Source organism: Arachis hypogaea, chromosome 9 (genome assembly GCF_003086295.3).
Source record: "Arachis hypogaea cultivar Tifrunner chromosome 9, arahy.Tifrunner.gnm2.J5K5, whole genome shotgun sequence".
NCBI lineage: Eukaryota > Viridiplantae > Streptophyta > Magnoliopsida > Fabales > Fabaceae > Arachis > Arachis hypogaea.
Genome location: NC_092044.1, coordinates 82,045,482 through 82,069,980, shown reverse-complemented (window position 1 = coordinate 82,069,980; position 24,499 = coordinate 82,045,482). Strand labels below are relative to the sequence as shown.

General features: G+C 39.2%; 1 protein-coding gene and 1 non-coding gene across 2 annotated transcripts in view; one reads left to right on the top strand and one right to left on the bottom strand.

Annotated features, from left to right (window-relative positions):
* Window positions 1-2,419: 2,419 nt before the first annotated feature.
* LOC112714130 (small nucleolar RNA R71) lies at window positions 2,420-2,527 on the top strand. Its single transcript, XR_003159086.1, has one exon. It is a non-coding gene; the product is annotated as a small nucleolar RNA R71 (small nucleolar RNA).
* Window positions 2,528-10,070: 7,543 nt separating this feature from the next.
* The window catches only part of LOC112709254 (uncharacterized), a 36,972-nt gene continuing 22,543 nt past the window's right edge, over window positions 10,071-24,499 (bottom strand). The window contains exons 2-3 of the mRNA XM_025761149.1: window positions 10,427-10,826; window positions 10,071-10,294 (exon numbers count right to left, since the gene is read on the bottom strand). Coding sequence (XP_025616934.1) covers window positions 10,071-10,294; window positions 10,427-10,826 — 624 coding nt within the window. The remainder of the gene's footprint in view (window positions 10,295-10,426; window positions 10,827-24,499) is intronic.

Genomic DNA, 24,499 nt, shown 5'->3' with positions numbered 1-24,499 from the left:
GATGGCCTTGCACTCTCCTTTTGGATTTTCTTCAGTATTGCTTGGGAGAGTACTAGGAGGGAGTTCAGTAATTTTCTTGCTCAGCTGTCCCACTCGTGCCTCCAAATTTCTAATGGAGGACCTTGTTTCAGTCATGAAACTTTGAGTGGTTTTGATTAGATCAGAGACCATGGTTGTCGTGGATGAAATTGTGACTTATACTTTCACACAACTCGAATAATCCCCGGTAATGGCTCCAAAAACTTGGTGCACAATACCATGGCTTACATACATTCTTCACAACCTCACACATCTAACCAGCAAGTGTACTGGGTCGTCCAAGTAATAAACCTTACGCGAGTAAGGGTCGATCCCACAGAGATTGTTGGTATGAAGCAAGCTATGGTCACCTTGTAAATCTCAGTTAGGCAGATTAAATAGTTTTGGGTTTCGAAAATTAATAATAAAAAGAAAATAAAAGGGGATAGAAATACTTATGTAAATCAATAGTGGAAATTTCAGATAGGCGTATGGAGGTGCTGTGCTCCTCTTGAATCTCTACTTTCTTATTACATTCATCCAATCCTTCTTACTCCTTTCCATGGCAAGCTGTATGTAGGGCATCACCGTTGTCAATGGCTACATCCCATCCTCTCAGTGAAAACATTCCTATGCTCTGTCACAGCACGGCTAATCATCTGTCGGTTCTCAATCAGGTTGGAATAGAATCCCTTGATTCTTTTGCGCTTGTCATCACGCCCAGCCTTCAGGAGTTTGAAGCTCGTCACAGTCGTTCAATCCCAGAATCGTACTCGGAATACCACAGATAAGGTTTAGACTTTCCGGATCCTCATGAATGCCGCCATCTATCTAGCTTATACCACGAAGATTCTGTTGGGGAATCTAAGAGATATGCGCCCGGCCTAAGGTAGAACGGAAGTGGTTGTCAGTCACGCGCATTCATGGGTGAGAATGATGATGAGTGTCACGGATCATCACATTCATCAAGTTGAAGTGCAACGTATATCTTGGAATAAGAATAAAAGAGAATTGAATAGAAAGTAATAGTAATTGTATTGAAACTTGAGGTACAGCAGAGCTCCACACCCTTAATCTATGGTGTGCAGAAACTCCACCGTTGAAAATACATAAGTGAAAGGTTCAGGCATGGCCGAATGGCCAGCCCCCAAAACGTGATCACAGGATTCAAAATACAATCCAGGATGATAATATGATAGTAAAAAGTTCTATTTATAATAAACTAGCTCCTAGGGTTTACATGAGTAAGTAATTGATGCATAAATCCACTTCCGGGGCCCACTTGGTGTATGTTTGGGCTGAGCTTGATCTATCCACGAGCTGAGGCTTCTCTTGGAGTTGAACTCCAAGTTATAACGTGTTTTGGGCGTTCAACTCCGGATCATGACGTTTTTCTGGCGTTTAACTCCAGACAGCAGCATGTACTTGGCGTTCAACGCCAAGTTACGTCGTCAATTTCCGAATAAAGTATGGACTATTATATATTGCTGGAAAGCTCTCGATGTCTACTTTCCAACGTCGTTGAGAGCGCGCCAATTGGAGTTCTGTAGCTCCATAAAATCCATTTCGAGTGCAGGGAGGTCAGATTCCAACAGCATCAGCAGTCCTTTTGTCAGCCTTTTTCAGAGTTTTGCTCAAGTCCCTCAATTTCAGCCAGAAATTACCTGAAATCACAGAAAAACATACAAACTCATAGTAAAGTCCAGAAATGTGAATTTAACATAAAAACTAATGAAAACATCCCTAAAAGTAGCTTAAACTTACTAAAAACTACCTAAAAACAATGCCAAAAAGCGTATAAATTATCCGCTCATCAGGTTGCTAAGTCAGAGGTGTTCTGCTTAGAACTCTCTGTCTGTTGCTGAGAAGATGATGGAAAAGGCTTGCCATTGCTAAACCTGTTTCTTCCACCATTATTATTGTTAAAACCTTGTTGAGGTCTCTGTTGATCCTTCCATGAGAGATTTGGATGATTTCTCCATGAAGGATTATAGGTGTTTCCATAGGATTCTCCTATGTAATTCACCTCTTCCATTGAAAGGTTCTCAGGATCATAAGCTTCTTCTTCAGATGAAGCCTCCTTAGTACTACCTGGTGCATTTTGCATTCCAGACAGACTTTGAGAAATCACATTGACTTGCTGAGTCAACATTTTGTTCTGAGCCAATATGGCCTTCAGAGTGTCAATCTCAAGAACTCCTTTCTTCTGATATGTCCCATTGTTCACAGGATTCCTTTCTGAAGTGTACATGAATTGATTATTTGCAACCATTTCAATTAGTTCTTGAGCTTCTGTAGGCGTCTTCTTCAGATGAAGAGATCCTCCAGCAGAGCTATCCAAAGACATCTTGGACAGTTCAGAGAGACCATCATAGAAAATACCTATGATGCTCCATTCAGAAAGCATATCAGAGGGACACTTTCTGATTAATTGTTTGTATCTTTCCCAAGCTTCATAGAGGGATTCTCCTTCCTTCTGTTTGAAGGTTTGGACTTCCACTCTAAGCTTACTCAATTTTTGAGGTGGAAAGAACTTTGCCAAGAAGGCATTGACTAGCTTTTCCCAAGAGTTCAGGCTTTCTTTAGGTTGTGAGTCCAACCATGTTCTAGCTCTGTCTCTTACAGCAAAAGGGAATAGCATAAGTCTGTAGACCTCAGGGTCAACCCCATTAGTCTTGACAGTGTCACAGATCTGCAAGAATTCAGCTAAAAATTGATGAGGATCTTCCAATGGAAGTCCATGGAACTTGCAATTCTGTTGCATTAGAGAAACTAATTGAGGCTTAAGCTCAAAGTTGTTTGCTCCAATGGCAGGGATAGGGATGCTTCTCCCATAGAAGTCGGGAGTAGGTGCAGTAAAGTCACCCAGCACCTTCCTTGCATTGTTGGCATTGTTATTGTTTTCGGCTGCCATGGGTTCTTCTTCTTAGAAGATTTCTGTTAGGTCCTCTATAGAGAATTGTGCCTTAGCTTCTCTTAGCTTTCGCTTCAAGGTCCTTTCAGGTTCAAGATCAGCCTCAACAAGAATGCTTTTGTCTTTGCTCCTGCTCATATAAAAGAGAAGAGAATAAGAAAATATGGAATCCTCTATGTCACAGTATAGAGATTCCTTGAGATGTCAGAGGAATAGAAAAATAGAAGGAAGAGGTAGAAGAAGAATGTGAGAAGAGGGGAAGAATTTTCGAAAATTAAGTAAAATATTTTAAAAACATTTTGAAAAACACTAATTGATTTTCAAAAACCAAGAGTGGAAAAGAAATCAAGTGATTTTTGAAAAAGATTTTGAAATTAGAAATTAAAAAGATTTGATTGAAAACTATTTTGAAAAAGATATGGTTAAGAAGATATGATTGATTTTAAAAAGATGTGATTGAGAAGATATGATTTGAAAAAGATTTGATTTTGAAAAACTTTGAAAACTTGAAAAAAATTTGCATTAAAAATAAAATCTTCCCTCTTGTGCCATCCTGGCGTTAAACGCCCAGAATGGTGCACATTCTGGCGTTTAACGCCCAAAACTCTACCCTTTTGGGCGTTAAACGCCCAGCCAGGCACCCTGGCTGGCGTTTAAACGCCAGTCTGTCCTTCTTCACTGGGCGTTTTGAACGCCCAGCTTTTTCTGTGTAATTCCTCTGCTGTATGTTTTGAATCTTCAATTCTCTGTATTATTGACTTGAAAAGACACAAATTAAAAATATTTTTGGATTTTTAATAGTGAGGAATAATCAAAATGCAACTAAAATCAAATAACAATGCATGCAAGACACCAAACTTAGCAGTTTGTATACTACTGACACTAACAAAATGAGCATGCATATGAGAAACACAAACACTCAAGTCAAGAGAAATTAAAGATCAGAGTAATGAAATCATCAAGAACATCTTGAAGATCACTAAGACACATGCATGAATGCAAGAAGAACAGAAACATGCAATTGACACCAAACTTAAAATGAAACACTAGACTCAAAAAGAAACATAAAATATTTTTGGTTTTTTATGATTTTGAAAATTTTTTTTGGATTTTTTTGAAAATTAAGTGGAAAAGAAAATAAAGGTATCAAAATTCTTAATGAGAATTCCAGGAATCATGTAATGTTTAGTCTAAGACTCCGGTCCAGGAATTAGACATGGCTTCACAGCCAGCCAAGCTCTCAAAGAAAGCTTCGGTCCAAAACACTAGACATGGCCAATGGCCAGCCAAGCCTTAGCAGATCACTGCTCCAACAGCAAGATTGATAGAAATCAACATGCTCTTGTGATGATAAGTTGAAACCTCGGTCCAATAAAATTAGACATGGCTTCACAGCCAGCCAGACTTCAACAGATCATCATGAAACTCTAGAATTCATTCTTAAGAATTCTGAAGAAAAAAAATACCTAATCTAAGCAACAAGATGAACCGTCAGTTGTCCAAACTCAACAATCCCCGGCAACGGTGCCAAAAACTTGGTGGACGAAATTGTGATCAATACTTTTCACAACTTCGCACAACTAACCAGCAAGTGTACTGGGTCGTCCAAGTAATAAACCTTACGCGAGTAAGGGTCGATCCCACAGAGATTGTTGGTATGAAGCAAGCTATGGTCACCTTGTAAATCTTAGTCAGGCAAACTCAAATGGGTATGGGTGATATACGAATAAAACATAAAGATAAAGATAGAGATACTTATGTAATTCATTGGTGGGAATTTCAGATAAGCGTATGAAGATGCTTGTCCCTTCCGTCTCTCTGCTTTCCTACTGTCTTCATCCAATCCTTCTTACTCCTTTCCATGGCAAGCTGTATGCAAGGGTTTCACCGTTGTCAGTGGCTACCTCCCATCCTCTCAGTGGAAATGTTCAACGCTCCCTGTCACGGCACGGCTATCCATCTGTCGGTTCTCAATCAGGCCGGAATAGAATCCAGTGATTCTTTTGCATCTGTCACTAACGCCCCACCCTCAGGAGTTTGAAGCTCGTCACAGTCATTCAATCATTGAATCCTACTCAGGATACCACAGACAAGGTTTAGACCTTCCGGATTCTCCTGAATGCCGCCATCAATTCTAGCTTATACCACGAAGATTCCGGTTAAAGAATCCAAGAGATATCCACCCAATCTAAGGTAGAACGGAGGTGGTTGTCAGGCACGCGTTCATAGGTGATAATGATGATGAGTGTCACGGATCATCACATTCATCAAGTTGAAGAACAAGTGATATCTTAGAACAAGAACAAGCGGAATTGAATAGAAGAACAATAGTAATTGCATTAATACTCGAGGTACAGCAGAGCTCCACACCTTAATCTATGGTGTGTAGAAACTCCACCGTTGAAAATACATAAGAAGAAAAGTGATCATTGGCTTCGGTCCCAGAGAGGGAACCAGAAGAACCAAGATCTGATCTAAGAACTAGCTGTCCAAAGATGAAAATACAATAGTAAAAGGTCCTACTTATAGAGAACTAGTAGCCTAGGGTTTACAGAAATGAGTAAATGACATAAAAATCCACTTCCGGGCCCACTTGGTGTGTGCTTGGGCTGAGCATTGAAGCATTTTTGTGTAGAGACTCTTCTTGGAGTTAAACGCCAGCTTTGGTGCCAGTTTGGGCGTTTAACTCCCATCCTTGTGCCAGTTCCGGCGTTTAACGCTGGGAATTCTGAAGGTGACTTTGAACGCCGGTTTGGGCCGTCAAATCTTGGGCAAAGTTTAGACTATCATATATTACTGGAAAGCCCAGGATGTCTACTTTCCAACGCCGTTGAGAGCGCGCCAATTGGGCTTCTGTAGCTCCAGAAAATCCACTTCGAGTGCAGGAAGGTTAGAATCCAACAGCATCTGCAGTCCTTTTTAGTCTCTGAATCAGATTTTTGCTCAGGTCCCTCAATTTCAACCAGAAAATACCTGAAATCACAGAAAAACACACAAACTCATAGTAAAGTCCAAAAAAGTGAATTTTAACTAAAAACTAATAAAAATATACTAAAAACTAACTAGATCATACTAAAAACATAGTAAAAACAATGCCAAAAAGCGTACAAATTATCCGCTCATCACTTGCATTGGGGATATTGTAGGAGGACAACACCCTTCTTGCAGGCTGGGTATTGTTGCTCACTCCCTCTTCACGCACCTCAGTCTCCATGACTTGCAAGAATCACAAACAAACCAAATGAAACATGGACATTCTAATGCTAGAATGTGGTTAGAGGGTTAGGTGACACAATGTGTCAAACAGTTAATGTGCTTAGTTAAAAAGAAAAAAAAATGCTTAATCTAGACCACCACTGATGAGCGGATAATTTATACGCTTTTTGGCATTGTTTTTAGGCAGTTTTTAGTAAGTTCAAGCTACTTTTAGGGATGTTTTCATTAGTTTTTATGTTAAATTCACATTTTTGGACTTTACTATGAGTTTGTGTGTTTTTCTGTGATTTCAGGTAATTTTTGGCTGAAATTGAGGGACTTGAGCCAAACTCTGAAAAGGGCTGACAAAAGGACTGCTGATGCTGTTGGAATCTGATCTCCCTGCACTCGAAATGGATTTTCTGGAGCTACAGAACTCCAAATAGCGCGCTCTCAACGGCGTTGGAAAGTAGACATTTAGAGCTTTCCAGCAATATATAATAGTCCATACTTTATTCGGAAATTGACGACGTAACTTGGCGTTGAACGCCAAGTACATGCTGCTGTCTGGAGTTAAACGCCAGAAACACGTCATGATCCGGAGTTGAACGCCCAAAACACGTTATAACTTGGAGTTCAACTCCAATAAAAGCCTCAGCTCGTGGATAGATCAAGCTCAGCCCAAACATACACCAAGTGGGCCCCGGAAGTGGATTTATGCATCAATTACTTACTTATGTAAACCCTAGTAGCTAGTTTATTATAAATAGAACTCTTTACTATCATATTATCATCTTGGTTTTTGATCCCTGGATTGTATTTTGATCCAGTGACCACGTTTTGGGGGCTGGCCATTCGGCCATGCCTGAACCTCTCTCACTTATGTATTTTCAACAGTGGAGTTTCTACACACCATAGATTAAGGGTGTGGAGCTCTGCTGTACCTCAAGTTTCAATGCAATTACTATTATTTTCTATCCAAATCAATTTTATTCTTAATCCAAGATATATGTTGCACTTCACCTTGATGAATGTGATGATCCGTGACACTCATCATCATTCTCACCTATGAATGCGCGTGACTGACAACCACTTCCGTTCTACCTTAGGCCGGACGCATATCTCTTAGATTCCCCAACAGAATCTTCGTGGTATAAGCTAGAATTGATGGCGGCATTCATGAGGATCCGGAAAGTCTAAACCTTGTCTATGGTATTCCGAGTAGGATTCTGGGATTGAATGACTGTGACGAGCTTCAAACTCCTGAAGGCTGGGCGTGATGACAAGCGCAAAAGAATCAAGGGATTCTATTCCAACCTGATTGAGAACCGACAGATGATTAGCCGTGCTGTGACAGAGCATAGGAACGTTTTCACTGAGAGGATGGGATGTAGCCATTGACAACGGTGATGCCCTACATACAGCTTGCCATGGAAAGGAGTAAGAAGGATTGGATGAATGTAATAAGAAAGTAGAGATTCAAGAGGAGCACAGCACCTTCATACGCCTATCTGAAATTTCCACTATTGATTTACATAAGTATTTCTATCCCCTTTTATTTTCTTTTTATTATTAATTTTTGAAACCCAAAACTATTTAATCTGCCTAACTGAGATTTACAAGGTGACCATAGCTTGCTTCATACCAACAATCTCTGTGGGATCGACCCTTACTCGCGTAAGGTTTATTACTTGGACGACCCAATACACTTGCGGGTTAGATGTGCGAAGTTGTGAACCATGGCATTGACACCATGTTTTTGGAGCCATTACCTGGGATTGTTGAAGTGAAAAGAATGAATCACAATTTTGTCCACCAACCACCTTACTTAATCATTGTCAATCTAACTCAATCCCCGGCAACGGTGCCAAAAACTGATGTGTGGAAAACGATCCAACACAAAACTCACCAGCAAGTGTACTGGGTCGCATCAAGTAATAAAACTCACGGGAGTGAGGTCGATCCCATAGGGATTGAAGGATTGAGCAATTTTAGTTTAGTGGTTGATTTAGTCAAGCGAATCAAGTATTGGTTGAGTGATTTTGTATCCAACAGTAAGTAAATAGCAGAGAATGTAAAGGGAGAGGGAGGAATTGCAGAAATTAAAGAGAATTGAAAGTAAAGGTGCTGAATCTTAAAGAACAAGAAATTAAATGACTGAAACTTAAAGTACAAGAAATGTAAATTGCAGTAACTTAAAGTGCAAGAAATATAAATTGCTTGAATGGAAAATGGATTTGAGGACTGGGAATTCAGAATTTAAGCAAGGGAAATTAAATTGCAACAATTATCAAAGTAAGAAATGATTTGAATTCAACTAGATATCAAACAGAAAATAGAAATTAAATTGCAGCAGTGGTTCAACAGAAGAACCAAAAGGAAAATTGGATCTCAGGACTCCAGAGACTAGATAGCAAAGTCTAGATCTCAATTTCCTTCCCAGATCCAAGTTCACAAAGCAATCAAAGAGAAATTGAAGATTGAAGCAGTAAAGGAAATTGAATTCAACTCAATTATGCAGTAGGAAAATCAAGAGATCTTGAATGGAGATTAAGACAGAAATTCCTCAATTCTTCACGCCCAAGACTCAAACAAGAAAAGTAAAAAGTGCTCAAGCAAGAACGAGGAAGAAGAGAGATCAATTCTCCTTTCCAATTCTCTAAAATCTCAGTTCCAAGCTCTCAATGAAAAATCAAGTCTAAAGATGTGAAAATTCAAAAATCAAAAGGAAGGTCCTCATTACATCAAACTATCTCCTATTTATACACTTTCTATTCTTGGATTTTGGAATTTGGATGGGCTTTTGATTTGGTGAAGAAATGAATTAAATTGGATTTTTAATCCAATTTTCAACCTATGAGAAAGTAGCTTCCAAGAGGCTGCCCTGCCCTTGTGGAGGGCAGAGCAGGGAAATTGTGTGATGAAGCCTCGTGCGTGTGTGTGCTGAGTCAGGATGCTGCCCTGCCCTTGTGGAGGGCAGGGCAGTGTTGCCATGGTGCGCCTTGTCTTGCTGCCCGTGCATCCATGTTGCGGGCCAAGTGCTCTAGCCCGTGCCAATTTGTGCGCTGGCCATGCACCAAGAAATGCTGCCCTGCCCTTGTGGAGGGCAGGGCAATGTTGCCAATGGGTGAAGTCCCAAGTTTGAAACTCGGTGGAGGCACACGCTGCTCCTTTTTCCTTGGTTTTCTTGGCACCAAAGTAACGCCTAGTTCTTTGCTTCCTGATGGTGCTGTGTTCGATTCTTGGAGACTGAAAATAAGCTAAGTTTTTCTTGTTTTCCTTGTATTTGAGCGCTACTCCTTTCCTCCTTGTTCTTGGGTTCGAAACCCATAGGAAACACTAGGAAGCAATTTCCTTTGAATTATTTTTCATGAAAGCCCGATATTGCTCTTGAGGAGGGAAGGGCAGAGTTTTTGCTTCCTTTGGTCCTTGGCATAGAATTGTGCTCCGCCCTTATTGTGGGCAGGGCAGTGATGCTTTTAAGGCTTGGTTCATTATGCTGCTCTCCTGGAGGGCAATGTGCTCTTGTGGAGGGCAGTGTTTGTTTCTTCCTTTTATGTTGCACCAAACTTCTCATCTCTTGGCCACACTTCCTAAGCCACATTTTTCTTCTTTTCTTCCTTTCTTTACCTACAAGAAACCAAAAAAACCAATTAAAGTATCTCTAAACTCATAAGGTTTATAATTCATTAAAAATCAATAAATTTTAGCTCAAACCTCATGATTTAGCATCAATTTAATGGTGGTTGTTTGATTTAAAGAAGTCATGCATTTTCATTCCAAATTACTTACTTAGGATGCAAAAAAGTGTATAAAGACTAGTAAAACAAGTGAAATTAGCTTGAAAATGGGTATATGATGACTTGTCATCAACCAGCATCGAAGATCTCGTTCGTGGTCGACCTACAGTTTCAGGTAAACCCTCGGAACAACCACCCTATTGTCATTTGTTGGGGGTTGCAATGGCCTCTACACACTTGGTTACATAGTCCACTGCCACTAGAATGTACTTATTTAAGTATGAGGTGGGGATAGGACCCATGAAGTCAATTCCCCATACATCAAACAGCTCAAGTTCTAGTATGAATTGCTGTGACATCTCATTCTTCTTGGGTAGGTTACCAGCTCTTTGGCATTTATTGCACCTTGACATCAATTCCTTAGCATCTTTGAATATTGTTTGCCAATAGAATCCACATTGGAGCACCTTTGCTGCTGTTCTTTCTCCACTAAAATGGCCTCCATATGCAGATCCATGGCATTGCCACAACACTTCTTGTTCTTTATCTTGTGAGATACATCTCTTCAAGATTCCATCAACACCCTTTTTGAACAAGTAGGGCTCATCCCAGATGTAATGTTTAGCATCATTGAGTAGCTTCCTCCTCATGTGCCTGTCGATGTTGGTAGGCAATTCCCCAATAGCCTTGAAGTTAGCTATATCAGTAAACCAAGGGCTTTCTTGAATTATCATCAACTGTTCATCAGGGAATCTCTCATTCACTTCAAATTGATGTGCTTCATCCTCTTCATATGGGATTTTTGACAAGTGATTGACTACTCTGTTCTCTGCCTCACTTCTATCTTTTATCTCTATGTTGAACTCTTGAAGTAGTAGGACCCACCTTATCAACCTAGGCTTGGATTCCTGCTTGGTCAATAAGTATTTAAGGGCTGCATGATTAGGTAAAACAATAACCTGAGAGCCAATAAATACACTGGAGCACCCGGGTATAACTCATACTCTGATTCTACTCAATACCTGCTTAATACCCATGCTAACTTAAGCATCGGAGTCCCTTGCAGGTACCCCCACCCTCCGGGGACGAAGGAATCAGCACCACTATCCAGTCCAACAAATAGAATACAACCATTCCGACCAGCACCGAAGATCTCGTTCGTGGTCGACCTACAGTTTTAGGTAAACCCTCGGAACATTGGCACCGTTGCCGGGGACCTAAAAGTCATCCCATCACTATGGCGAACGACCATGACAATGACCACACTTCAGATCTAGAGGAAAGAACACCGCATAAAAATGCGGACACCACACTAAAAGATACTTCCCAAATAAACAACAAGAAGAACTCCCCAAACGAGGGAGCCATGGATGCATTTCAAAACCGGTTAAAACAACTTAAAGAAGAAGCCCTACGTCAATGAGAGGCCGAGAAAGACCTACAAAAGGAAATAAGGTGACGCCGGGAATTGGAGAATAAACTCCTAAACCTTAAAGCCGATGTCAAGACTAAAGCCAGCTGATCCACTCCCGAAGATAGCTCCCGCAAGGAGCAAGACCCATTCACCAAGAAGATCATGAAGACGAAAATCCCAAAGGACTTTAAAATCCCAGACATGACCTTATACGATGGCACTACAGATCCCGGCCATCATCTCAGCAATTTCAGAAGCAGAATGTACCTCACCGACGCCTCAGATGCAGTTCGTTGCAAAGCCTTTCCAACTACTTTGACAAAAACAACAATTAGATGGTTCGACAACCTCCCTCCTAGGTCCATCTCAAGTTTCAATGACATGGCTAAAAAATTCTTGGTCAGATTCTCCATTCAAAAAGACAAAGCTAAACATGCTCCGAGCTTACTAGAAATCAGACAAGGAGAACGGGAAACCCTTCGCAACTACGTGGAAAGATTCAACAAGACATGCATGGACATACAGAACCTACCAACGGAAGCCGCTATTATGGGCCTCATTAATGGCTTGCGAGAAGGGCCCTTTCGTCAATCTATATCAAAGAAATACCCCACATCTCTGAACGAGGTGCAGGAACGAGCGAAAAAGTACATCAACATGGAGAAAAACTCCTGATTAGGAGAGACCTCGAAGGCCAGATTCACCCCCCGGGATAAAGACAAAGATTTCAGAAAGAAGGAAGATCGACATGGAGAGAAAATAAAAAAATACCACAATTACACCCCTCTTCGGGTATCTCTTGTGGATGTATACAGAGAGGTTTACAACACGGAAAAAATACCACCAGCTCGGCCACTTAAAGGCAAAAAAGGAGGAGGAAACCGGGCAAAATATTGTGAATACCATCGGATCCGCGGGCACTCCACCAATGAGTGTTTCGACTTAAAAAATGTCATAGAAAAACTCGTAAGAGAAGGAAAGCTAGATCAATATCCGGCCACCCATGACGATGAGCAAAGAAAAAGAAGAAGAGCAGAAGATGTCGGACAAACCGCGCGATCATCGCGTACACCCGAAAGACATGTCCACATGATACATGGCGGATTTGCTGGGGGGAATCTCCAAATCATCTCGCAAAAGACATCTCAAAGACGTATATCACGTCGCAGGAAAAGAGGAAGCACCCAACATCCCGGTGATTACTTTCACCAAGGAAGATGCATCCGGCGTCACATCAGGACATGGTGATCCCAGGGTCATCACTATTATACTGGCAAACATAAATCTCCACCGCACGTTGATAGACCAGGGGAGCTCCGCCGATATCTTATTCAAAACTGCCTTCAACAAACTCAGCTTGGAAGAAAAAGAACTCAGAGCATATCCGGATAGCCTGTTCAGACTAGGAGATACCCCGGTTCAACTAATGTGATATATCTCGCTACACACAACTTTCAAAAAAGGAAGTCAATCAAGAACACTCAAAATAGATTACATCGTAGTCGACGTAAGCTCAGCCTACAATGCCCTAATAGGTCGGACAACGTTAAATCAGCTCAGCGCAATAGTCTCGACTCCGCATCTATGCATGGAGTTCCCAATTGCAGGAGGGATAGCTACAATAAAAGCAGATCAGAAGATGGCGTGCTGCTATTACAACGAAAGTCTGAACCTCAGAGGTAGAGAAGAAGAATTTCACACAATTGAGCTCGATGGAGTTCAGAGGCGGAAAGAGCTCCGCCCACAACCTAAAGGTGAAATAGAGACAATCCAGATCAGGGATACCCCGGACCAAACGACCAATATCGGCACACTCTGGAAATGAGACATAAAAGAATCACTCATATAGTTTCTACAAGACAACGTCAACCTCTTTGCGTGGAAGGCCGCAGATATGCCAGGCATAAATCCCAAGCTAATGTGCCACAATCTAGCAGTCTACCCAGGATCTTGGCCAGTACAACAGAGGCGTAGAAAGCTAGGACCAGAACGCTCTCAAGCTATGGAAGAACAGGTACGACCTCTTCTGGAGGCAGGTTTCATTAGAGAAGTCAAATACCCGCTATGGCTTGCTAACATCATATTGGTAAAAAAGTCAAACGGGAAATGGCGAATGTGCACTGACTATACTGATCTCAACAAAGCCTGCCAAAAGATCCTTATCCACTCCCAAATATTGACGCACTGGTAGATGCCTCCTCTGGATATAAATACCTCTCCTTTATGGACGCATACTCAGGATATAACCAAATCCCAATGTACCTACCCGACCAAGAAAAAACCTCATTCTTAACCCCAAAAGGCAATTACTGCTACATTGTCATGCCCTTTGGTCTTCACATTTCTGGACTTTAATATGAGTTTGTGTGTTTTTCTATGATTTCAGGTATTTTCTGGCCGAAATCGAGGGACCTGAGCAAAAATCTGATTCAGGCTAACAAAGGACTGCTGATGTCGTTGAGGATTCTGACCTCCCTGCACTCTAAATGGATTTTTTGGAGCTACAGAACTCCAAATGTGTGCTCTCAACAGCGTTGGAAAGTAGACATCCAGAGCTTTCCAGCAATATATAATGGTCCATACTTTATTCGAATCAAGACGACGCAAACTGGCGTTCAACGCCAGTTCCATGCTGCATTCTGGAGTAAAACACCAGAAACACGTCACAAACCAGAGTTAAACGCCAAACAGATGTTACAACTTGGCGTTTAACTCCAAAAGAAGCCTCTACACGTGTAAAGCTCAAGCTCAGCCCAAGCACACACCAAAGTGGGCCCCAAAAGTGGTTTTCTGCATTTAGACTTATTTTTGTAAACCCTAGTAACTAGTCTAGTATAAATAGGACATTTTACTATTGTATTAGACATCTTTGGATTATTTTTGGATTACCTTATGATCCTTTTATCACGTTTATGGGGTCTGGCCATTCGGCCATGCCTGGACCATCACTTATGTATTTTCGACGGTGGAGTTTCTACACCATAGATTAAGGGTGTGGAGCTCTGCTGTACCTCGAGTTTTAATGCAATTACTACTATTTTCTATTCAATTCAGCTTATTATTGTTCTAAGATATCCGTTGCACTTCAACCTGATGGGTGTGATGATCTGTGACACTCATCATCATCCATCCTTATGAACGCGTGATTGACAACCACTTCCGTTCTACCTTAGAACGAGCGCATATCTCTTGGATTCCTTGATCAGAATCTTCGTGGTATAAGCTAGAATTATTGGCGGCCATTCCTGAGAATCCGAAAAGTCTAAACCTTGTCTGTGGTGTTCCGAGTAGGATTCAGGGATTGAATGACTGTGACGAGCTTCAAACTCGCGATTGTTGGGCGTGATGACAAATGCAAAAGAATCAATAGATTCTATTCCGACATGATCGAGAACCGACAGCTGATTAGCCATGCTGTGACAGAGCATTTGGACCATTTTCACTGAGAGGATGGGATGTAGCCATTGACAACAGTGATGCCCTACATACAGCTTGCCATGGAAAAGAGTATGAAAGATTGAAAGTAAGAAAGCAGTATATTGCAGAGATCAACAGGGACAAAGCATCTCCATACACTTATCTGAAACTCCCGCCAATGATTTACATAAGTATCTCTATCTTATTTTATGCTTTATTTATTATTATTTTCGAAAACCATTATAAACCAATTGAATCCGCCTAACTGAGATTTACAAGATGACCATAGCTTACTTCATACCAACAATCTCCGTGGGATCGACCCTTACTCACATAAGGTTTATTACTTGGACGACCTAGTGCACTTGCTGGTTAGTTGTGCGGAGTTGTGACAAAGTGTGATTCACATTTGAGAGCACTACCAAGTCATTGGAGCCATTGTTGATGATCACAATTTTGTGCATCAAGTTTTTGGCGCCGTTGTCGGGGATTGTTCGAGTTTGGACAACTGACGGTTCATCTTGTTACTTAGATTAGGTAATTTTTTTTTGTTTTATTTTCAAAAAAAATTTTGAAAAATCTTTCAAAAAAATTTTTACTTCTGTTGGATTAAGGATTCCCCCTATTAGTATATGAAGTTGGGTGAAGTATCAGTGATGCCAGGGCATTTTGGCCAGTTTTACTGACCTTTTCTTTACTATTTTTAGGGTAGTTTCATGCATTTTCTTAGGAAATAAGCAAGTATTTGGTTGAAAATGCAATCATACCATGATTCAAACAAACATTGTGAATTTTGAATGATTTCATGAGAATTATTCATGAATTATATGATAAATTGGATGATGCATGATCCCATGATTAAGAGCAAGACTTTAATGCACTTTGTTTGATTGACTTCAGGCCAAAAGAAGAAGAGAAGAGCCACGTTAGTGGCTACGTTAGTTACACTAACGTGGGCACTAACGTGGAAGGAAGGAAAGCCCCAACATTAGTGAGAAAAGTTAGTGGCATTAACTTTGAAGAAAGGAAATGGAGCCAACGTTAGTGACACTTAACATTATCACTAACGTTGGACCAAGCTCATAAGTGGCCACATTAGTTGCCACGTTAACTTAGTTAACGTGGCCTCTAACGTTAAGAAGAAAAGGGGACGCCAATGTTAGTGACATTCAACTTTATCACTAACGTTGGCCAAGTCACAAGAAGCCACGTTAACTCCCACGTTAACCTAGTTAACGTGGAAGCTAACGTGAAGAAACAAGGTTGTCGCCAATGTTAGTGACACCCAACATTGTCACTAACGTTGGAAGGAGCCCATACAGGCCACAATGAGCCACGTTAACTCCCACGTTAACTTAGTTAACGTGGGCAAAAATTCCCACCTGGCAGCCTGACCATGCCTTCTTCAAACAAGAATAACTTGAGCCACAAAACTCCAAATGAGGTGATTCCAGTGGCATTGGAAAGTACGATTCCAGAGCTTTCCAAGCATATATGGCACTACATGGTGGACACTAAATTTGAAGGAGAAAACTTGCCCCGAAAGTGCAAAGATGAACATGGTATCAACCTGTAGTAAGGCCAGCTGACCTCTTCACCTTCCAAGAAGTATAACTCGAGCTGTAGAGCTCCAAATGATGCGCTTCCAAGTTTTTACATTCAAGTCATTCTGGAATGGGGGATTGACGAGAGGTCTTCGGACTCCCTCCCCTCACACACTTTTCTTTCTCTTTCTTTTCTTTGTACTTTTCATTTTTATGAATTTTGAAGTTTCAATTTCAGTTTTAATCTTCGTCTTTACTTTTATACACTTTCTTTCTTTTCTATTTTGTTAGAGCAATGACCAACTAACTCTTTTCATTGGGTTAGAGAGCTCTATTGTGATTCAACGGATTAAGTGTAGTTCTTATTCTTCTTCTTCTATCTTTTCTCTTGATTTTGCTTGAAAGCTTTCGATCTTCATCCAATTGGGTAGTTATCTTGGAAAAGAAGCTATTCATACTTGGATCTCTTCTGAACCTTGGAAGAGGAATGAAGAGATCATGCTAGAAATGCTTTCTCATGTTGTACCAAATTGGGTTTGGAAGGATATGTGACTATAATCCTCCAACACTTGATTTGGGAATGCATGTGGTATAATCAGTGACCATACTTCATCTCTTCTCATGAGCAATTGACCAAGGAATTGGCTATTGATCAAGATTTGAGAGATTGAACTACAAGTAATTGTAATTCGATCACTTAAGATTGCCAAGGAGATCAATGAATGATTGAGGAAGAGATGAGAATGAACTTAATCCGGAGGATTGCAATATCTCTTGATCCCTATGTTCATTTTATTTTTAGTTCTTACATTTACTTTTCTTGCCATTTTACTCCTCTGCACTTTATTGCTTTCTTTACTTTTCTGCCATTTACATTTCCTTGTTACCTATCACTCCAATATGATTCGTCTAACTAGGATAATTAATTAACCATTGATTGCTTAATCCGTTAATCTCTGTGGGATTCGACCTCACTCTATTGTGAGTTTTACTTGACGACAATTTGGTACACTTGCCGAAGGAAATTTGTTGAGAGACAGTTTCCACCTGCATCACCATGAGGTCTTCCTCATTGGGATTCACGTCCTCCCCTTCCTCTCTAGGTTCGGCCTTGTTGATTATGTCAATGGCCTTGCACTCTCTTTTTGGATTCTCTTCAGTGTTACTTGGGAGAGTACTAGGAGGAGTTTCAGTGACTTTCTTACTCAGCTGGCCCACTTGTGCCTCCAAATTTCTGATGGATGACCTTGTTTCACTCATGAAACTTAAAGTGGCCTTAGACAGATAAGAGAATATGTTTGCTAAGCTAGAGGAGCTCTGCTCAGAATTCTCTGTCTGTTGCTGAGAAGATGATGGAAAAGGCTTGTTATTACTAAGCCTGTTTCTTCCACCATTATTAAAGCCTTATTGAGGCTTTTGTTGATCCTTCCATGAGAAATTCGAATGATTTCTCCACGAGGAATTATAGGTGTTTCCATAAGGTTCACCCATGTAATTTACCTCTGCCATTGCAGGGTTTTCAGGATCATAGGCTTCTTTAGAAGATGCCTCTTTAGTACTGTTGGATGCATTTTGCCATCTATTCAGACTTTGAGAAATCATGTTGACTTGCTGAGTTAACATTTTGTTCTAAGCCAATATGGCATTTAGAGTATCAATTTCAAGAACTCCCTTCCTCTGAGGTGTCCCATTATTCACAGAATTCCTCTCAGAAGTATACATGAACTGGTTATTTGCAGCCATGTCAATAAGTTCTTGAGCTTCTGCAGGCATTTTCTTTAGGTGAATGGATCCACCTGCAGAATGGTCCAGTGACATCTTGGAGAACTCAGATAGACCATAATAGAATATATCCAAAATGGTCCACTCTGAAAGCATGTCAGAAGGACACCTTTTGGTCATCTGCTTGTATCTTTCCCAAGTTTCGTAGAGGGTTTCACCATCTTTTTGTTTGAAGGTCTGAACATCCACTCTAAGCTTGCTCAGCTTTTGAGGAGGAAAGAACTTAGCCAAGAAGGCCGTGACCAGCTTATCCCAAGAGTCCAGGCTATCTTTAGGTTGAGAGTCCAACCATGTTCTAGCCCTGTCTCTTACAGCAAAAGGGAAAAGCATGAGATTGTAGACTTCAGGATCTACTCCATTAGTCTTAACAGTCTCATAGATCTGCAAGAATTTAGTTAAAAACTGATAGGGTTCTTTTGATGGAAGTCCATGGAATTTGCAGTTCTATTGCATTAGAGCAACTAGTTGAGGTTTCAGCTCAAAATTGTTTGCTCCAATGGCAGGGATTGAGATGCTTCTTCCATCAAACTTTGAAGTAGGTGTAGTATAATCACCAAGCATCCTCCTTGCATTATTATTTTTGGCTGCCATCTCCTCTTCCTTTTTGAAAATTTCTATAAGGTTGTCTCTGAATTGTTATAATTTAGCTTCTCTTAGTTTCCTCTTCAGAGTCCTTTCAGGTTCAGGATCTGCTTCAACAAGAGTATTCTTGTCCTTGCTCCTGCTCATATGAAAAAGAAGAGAACAGAAAATAATAATAGGAATCCTCTTTACCACAGTAAAAAGATTCCTTTATATTAGTAGAAGAAGAAAAGAATAGAAGAAGTGAAAAGGTAAGAATCCAAACATAAGGGGGAAGAGAGTGGGTTCGAATTCTTGAGTGGAAGAGAAGTGTTAGTAGATAAATAAATAGAAGGAGATGAGAGAGGGAGAAATTCAAAAATTAATTTTGAAAAATAAAAAAAGGGTTAGTGATTTTCGAAAATTAAGAGAAGAATTAGAATTAAAATTAAAATTTCAAATAATTAGTTAATTAAGAAAATTTTGAAAAAGAGGGAGGTAATTTTCGAAAAAGAGAGAGAGAAGTAGTTAGGTGGTTTTGAAAAAGATAAGAAATAGTAAAACAAACAACAAGTTAGTTAGTTAGTTGAAAAAGATTTAAAAATCAATTTTGAAAAGATAAGTAGTTAGAAAAGATATTTTGAAAATATATGATTGAAAGAGATATTTTGAAAAGATATGATTTTTAAAATTAAATTTGATTATTTGACTAACAAGAAACTAAAAGATATGACTCTAGAATTTAAAGATTGAACCTTTCTAAACAAGAAAGTAACAAATTTTAAATTTTTGAATCAATCACATTAATTGATAGTAAAGTTTTTGAAAATCATGAAATAAAGATAAGAAGAAGATTTTGGAAATCAAAATTGAAAATTTTCGAAAATAAATAAAAAATGAAAAAGAATTGATTTTTTTTTGAAAAAGTTTTGAAAAGATAAGATTTTTAAAATTGAAAATTTGACTTGACTTATAAAAAATAGCTAAGTTTTAAATAATTTTTGACTAAGTCAACTCAAATTTTCAAAATTTTGAGAGAAATAAGGAAAAGATATATTTTTTATTTTTGAATTTTTAATGAGGAGAGAGAAAAACACAAAAATGACTCACAACATAAAAATTATGAATCAAAACACATGATGCATGCAAAAACTATGAATGTCAAGATGAACACCAACAACACTTTGAATGTCAAGATGAACATCAAGACTTATTTTTGAAAAATTTTCAAGAAAAGAAAAACATGCAAGACACCAAACTTAGAAATTTTCAATGCCTAGATACTATGAATGCAAAAATGCATATGAAAAACAACAAAAAACATAAAACAAGAAAATATCAAGATCAAACAAGAAGACTTACCAAGAACAACTTGAAGATCATGAAGAACACATGCATGAATTTTCCAAAATTGCAAGAAAAAGGGAAACATGCAATTGACACCAAACTTAAAACATGACACAAGACTCAAACAAAAAACACAATATATTTTTGGTTTTTATGATTTTATTGATTTTTTTTCGAAAACATATAGGAAAAATAAAATAAGAAATTCAAAATTTTTAATAAGAATTCCAGGAATCTTTGCAATGTTAGTCTAAAGCTCCGGTCCAGGAATTAGACATGGCTTAATAGCCAGCCAAGCTTTTTGTAAAAGCTTCTGTCCATAACACTAGACATGGCCAATGGCCAGCCAAGCTTTAGCATATAAATCAGACATACAACAGCTGATTGATGCAGGTGGAAACTTGTCTCTCAACAAATCTCCCTTCGGCAAGTGTACCAAATTGTCGTCAAGTAAAACTCACAATAGAGTGAGGTCGAATCCCACATAGATTAACGGATTAAGCAATCAATGGTTAATTGATTATCCTAGTTAGACGAATCATATTGGAGTGATAGGTAACAAGGAAATGTAAATGGCAGAAAAGTAAAGAAAGCAATAAAGTGCAGAGGAGTAAAATGGCAAGAAAAGTAAATGTAAGAACTAAAAATAAAATGAACATTGGGATCAAGAGATATTGCAATCCTCCGGATTAAGTTCATTCTCATCTCTTCCTCGATCATTCATTGATCTTCTTGGCAATCTTAAGTGATCGAATTACAATTACTTGTAATTCAATCTCTCAAATATTGATCAATAGCCAATTCCTTGGTCAACTCATGAGAAGAGATGAAGTATGGTCACTGATTATACCACATGCATTCCCAAATCAAGTGTTGGAGGATTATAGTCACATATCCTTCCAAACCCAATTTGGTACAACATGAGAAAGCATTTCTAGCATGATCTCTTCATTCCTCTTCTAAGGTTTAGAAGAGATCCAAGTATGAATAGCTTCTTTTCCAAGATAACTACCCAATTGGATAAAGATCGAAAGCTTTCAAGCAAAATCAAGAGAAAAGATAGAAGAAGAAGAATAAGAACTACACTTAATCCATCGAATCACAATAGAGCTCTCTAACCCAATGAAAAGAGTTAGTTGGTCATTGCTCTAACAAAATAGAAAAGAAAGAAAGTGTATAAAAGTAAAGATGAAGATTAAAACTGAAATTGAAACTTCAAAATTCATAAAAATGAAAAGTACAAAGAAAAGAAAGAGAAAGAAAAGTGTGTGAGGGGAGGGAGTCCGAAGACCCCTCGTCAATCCCCAATTCCAGAATGACTTGAATGTAAAAACTAAGGCCTTTATATAGGCTTTCCTAAATTACAAAATGAAATTCAAAGCAAATTACACTTAAATGAAAATTCCTATTCTAGATGCTTCTTGTGGCCTTGATTGTTTGACAATTGTGGGCTTGCTTGCTTGAGCTTTGAAGTGGACTTGAGAGAGAAGTGAGTTAAGTTGAGGTCCAGATGCTAAAGTTAGTGCTAAAGTTAGCCACACTAACGCTACAAGTGTGGCGTTAGTGCTAAAGTTATTGTGGCTAACGTTGCACTTGCTGCCCAGTTGGTGTTTTTGGGGCTTAAAAGATGCCTCTTGTTTGTGCCTCAATTTCATGCCCACTATAGAGTATTATATATCTTTGGAAAGCTCTGAATGTCAGCTTTCTAACTCAACTGGAATCACCTCAATTGGATCTCTATAACTCAAGTTATGCTCCTTTGAAGTGGATATGGTCGCTGGCATGGTCGCTAGCGTTAATGGAAAACTTGAGTGGCAATAACGCTAGCGACCAGGGCTTCATTATTGCCAGTTTATGGAGTTCAAACTTAATGTCCACCCAATACTATTATATATTGTTGGAAAGCCCTGGATGTCTAATTTTTAACGCTATTGGAAGCGCATCATTTGGAGCTCTGCAGCTCGAGTTATACTTCTTGGAAGGTGAAGAGGTCAGCTGGCCTTACTACAGCTTGATACCATGTTCATCTTTGCACTTTCGGGGCAAGTTTTCTCCCACAAATTTAGTGTCCACCATGTAGTGCCATATATGCTTGCAAAGCTCTGGAATCCTACTTTCCAATTCCACTGGAATCACCTCATTTGGAGTTTTGTGGCTCAAGTTATTCTTGTTTGAAGAAGGCATGGTCAGGCTTCCAAGTGAGAATTTTTACCCACGTTAACTAAGTTAACGTGGGAGTTAACGTGGCTCATTGTGACTTGTGTGGGCTCCTTCCAACATTAGTGACAATGTTGGGTGTCACTAACGTTGGCGATCACCTTTCTTCTTCACGTTAACTTCCACGTTAACTAAGTTTACGTGGGAGTTAACGTGGCTTCTTGGGGATAGTGTGGGTTTCTTCCAACGTTAGTGACAATGTTTGGTGTCACTAACGTTATCGACAACCTTGTTTCTTCACGTTAGCTTCCACGTTAACTAGGTTAACGTGGGAGTTAACATGGCTTCTTGTGACTTGGCCAACGTTAGTGATAAAGTTGAATGTCACTAACGTTGGCGTCCCCTTTTCTTCTTAACGTTAGAGGCCACGTTAACTAAGTTAACGTGGCAACTAACGTGGCCACTTATGAGCTTGGTCCAACGTTAGTGATAATGTTAAGTGTCACTAACGTTGGCTCCATTTCCTTTCTTCAAAGTTAATGCCACTAACTTTTCTCACTAACGTTGGGGCTTTCCTTCCTTCCACGTTAGTGCCCCCGTTAGTGTAACTAACGTAGCCACTAACGTGGCTCTTCTCTTCTTCTTTTGGCCTGAAGTCAATCAAACAAAGTGCATCAAAGTCCTTCTCTTAATCATGGGATCATGTATCATCCAATTTATCATATAATTCATGCATAATTCTCATGAAATCATTCAAAATTCACAATGTTTGTTTGAATCATGGTATGATTGCATTTTCAACCAAATACTTGCTTATTTCCTAAGAAAATGCATGAAACCAACCTAAAGCATAAAAAAAATGGCTAGTAAAACTAGCCAAGATGCCCTGGCATCACAACACCAAACTTAAAGCTTGCTTGTCCCCAAGCAAGAAAAGAACTATGCACAAAGAATTCTCTTTAATTGGAATGTATTGAAGAGTTGCTTATGATGCCTTAGTGGGTGAAGTTAATAAGTGACAGTGGGATAAACTCTAATTTGTATGATTATGCAAAGATTCCAGTGCTCATTAGTCCTCACATTTTGGAAGTCTTAGATCTTAGGACTTTCATTCAAATAATATTATGGAAGCCTCTTTATAGATTTTCACCTTGAAGCAGCACTTATTTTCTAGCATTTTTCTTTCATTTTGGGATTTGGCCTCGACTCTAGGTGTCATGTATCAAAGCGGCTTTTTAAGATAAGCTTTCAATCAATACTCCCAAACCAGTTGGTCTAAGGTAGTAGGTGTTGAAGCACCCCTTAGGATTTACTTGCTCAAGCCTCTCTCTTTGATACAAATTCACCACAAGCATTTAACTAGGATAATAACTCTTTGAGTTCTCGTTTCTTTCTTTTTCTTCCTAGTAATTGATGCTCAGAGCCTTGGGCTTGTTCTTTGTTTTTCTTTTTCTTTTGTTTTCTTTTGTTACTGCTTCTTGGATCAATAGATGTTTGAGAAATTCCATAATACTTCTCTAAACTTCATTTCCTGTCTATGAGCTCCCATGCAAGTTTTCATAAACATGCAACCTCAATACACAATCATACAATCAGAACCTCCACTCCTCTTAATCTTTTGCTTGCCCCATGATTTATAAAATTCTTCAGCATTTTCCTTTCAAAAGAATGATTTCTTTGTTGCATTCTTAAAGATATTGGGTGCAAGTAAAATTCAAGATGATAATCATGATATCATAGCAACATGTTACAAATCAAATATCAAATTATGCTTATTCACAAGGAGTAATCATACATGCATGCAAAGGAAATATAAGACAATCATGCAATTTAAAGTGCTGAAAATAAATAAGGGGAAAAAGGAACTTTACCACCTTGTAATTCATCTTCATTGTTGTTGCCCTTTTTCTCCTATTCTTCCCTTCCCACACCAAACTTAGACTGCTTGCTTATACTCAAGCAACAATTAAAACAGTGGTGATGGGGTCTATGATGAATCATGAATGTCTTAGAATGAAGTGTGAGTATGCATGTGTTTCAGCAAGCAAGATTAAGGACACAATAAAGGCATAAGAGATACAAACAGGGACATTTTGATTGCATTAATAAGTGGTGTTGGCATGGTACTTTGCATGAAAGTTAAGTGGCAACACCAAACTTAGTGTGCCACTGTCAATCTAGAATATTGCAAGTACCCAGTGAAGATTGAAATTCAAATTGTTGCATGGCAACACCAAACTTAGAGTGCAATCATATGCCAAATTATTGAAAGTAAACTAAGCAAAGCAAGGAAATGTTACCTACGGTTGGGTTGCCTCCCAACAAGCGCTCTTTTAATGTCATTAGCTTGACATGTTGTTCACGACTTTCTTCCTCTTCTTCCAGTTTGTTAAGAGGAATGACCTCAAGA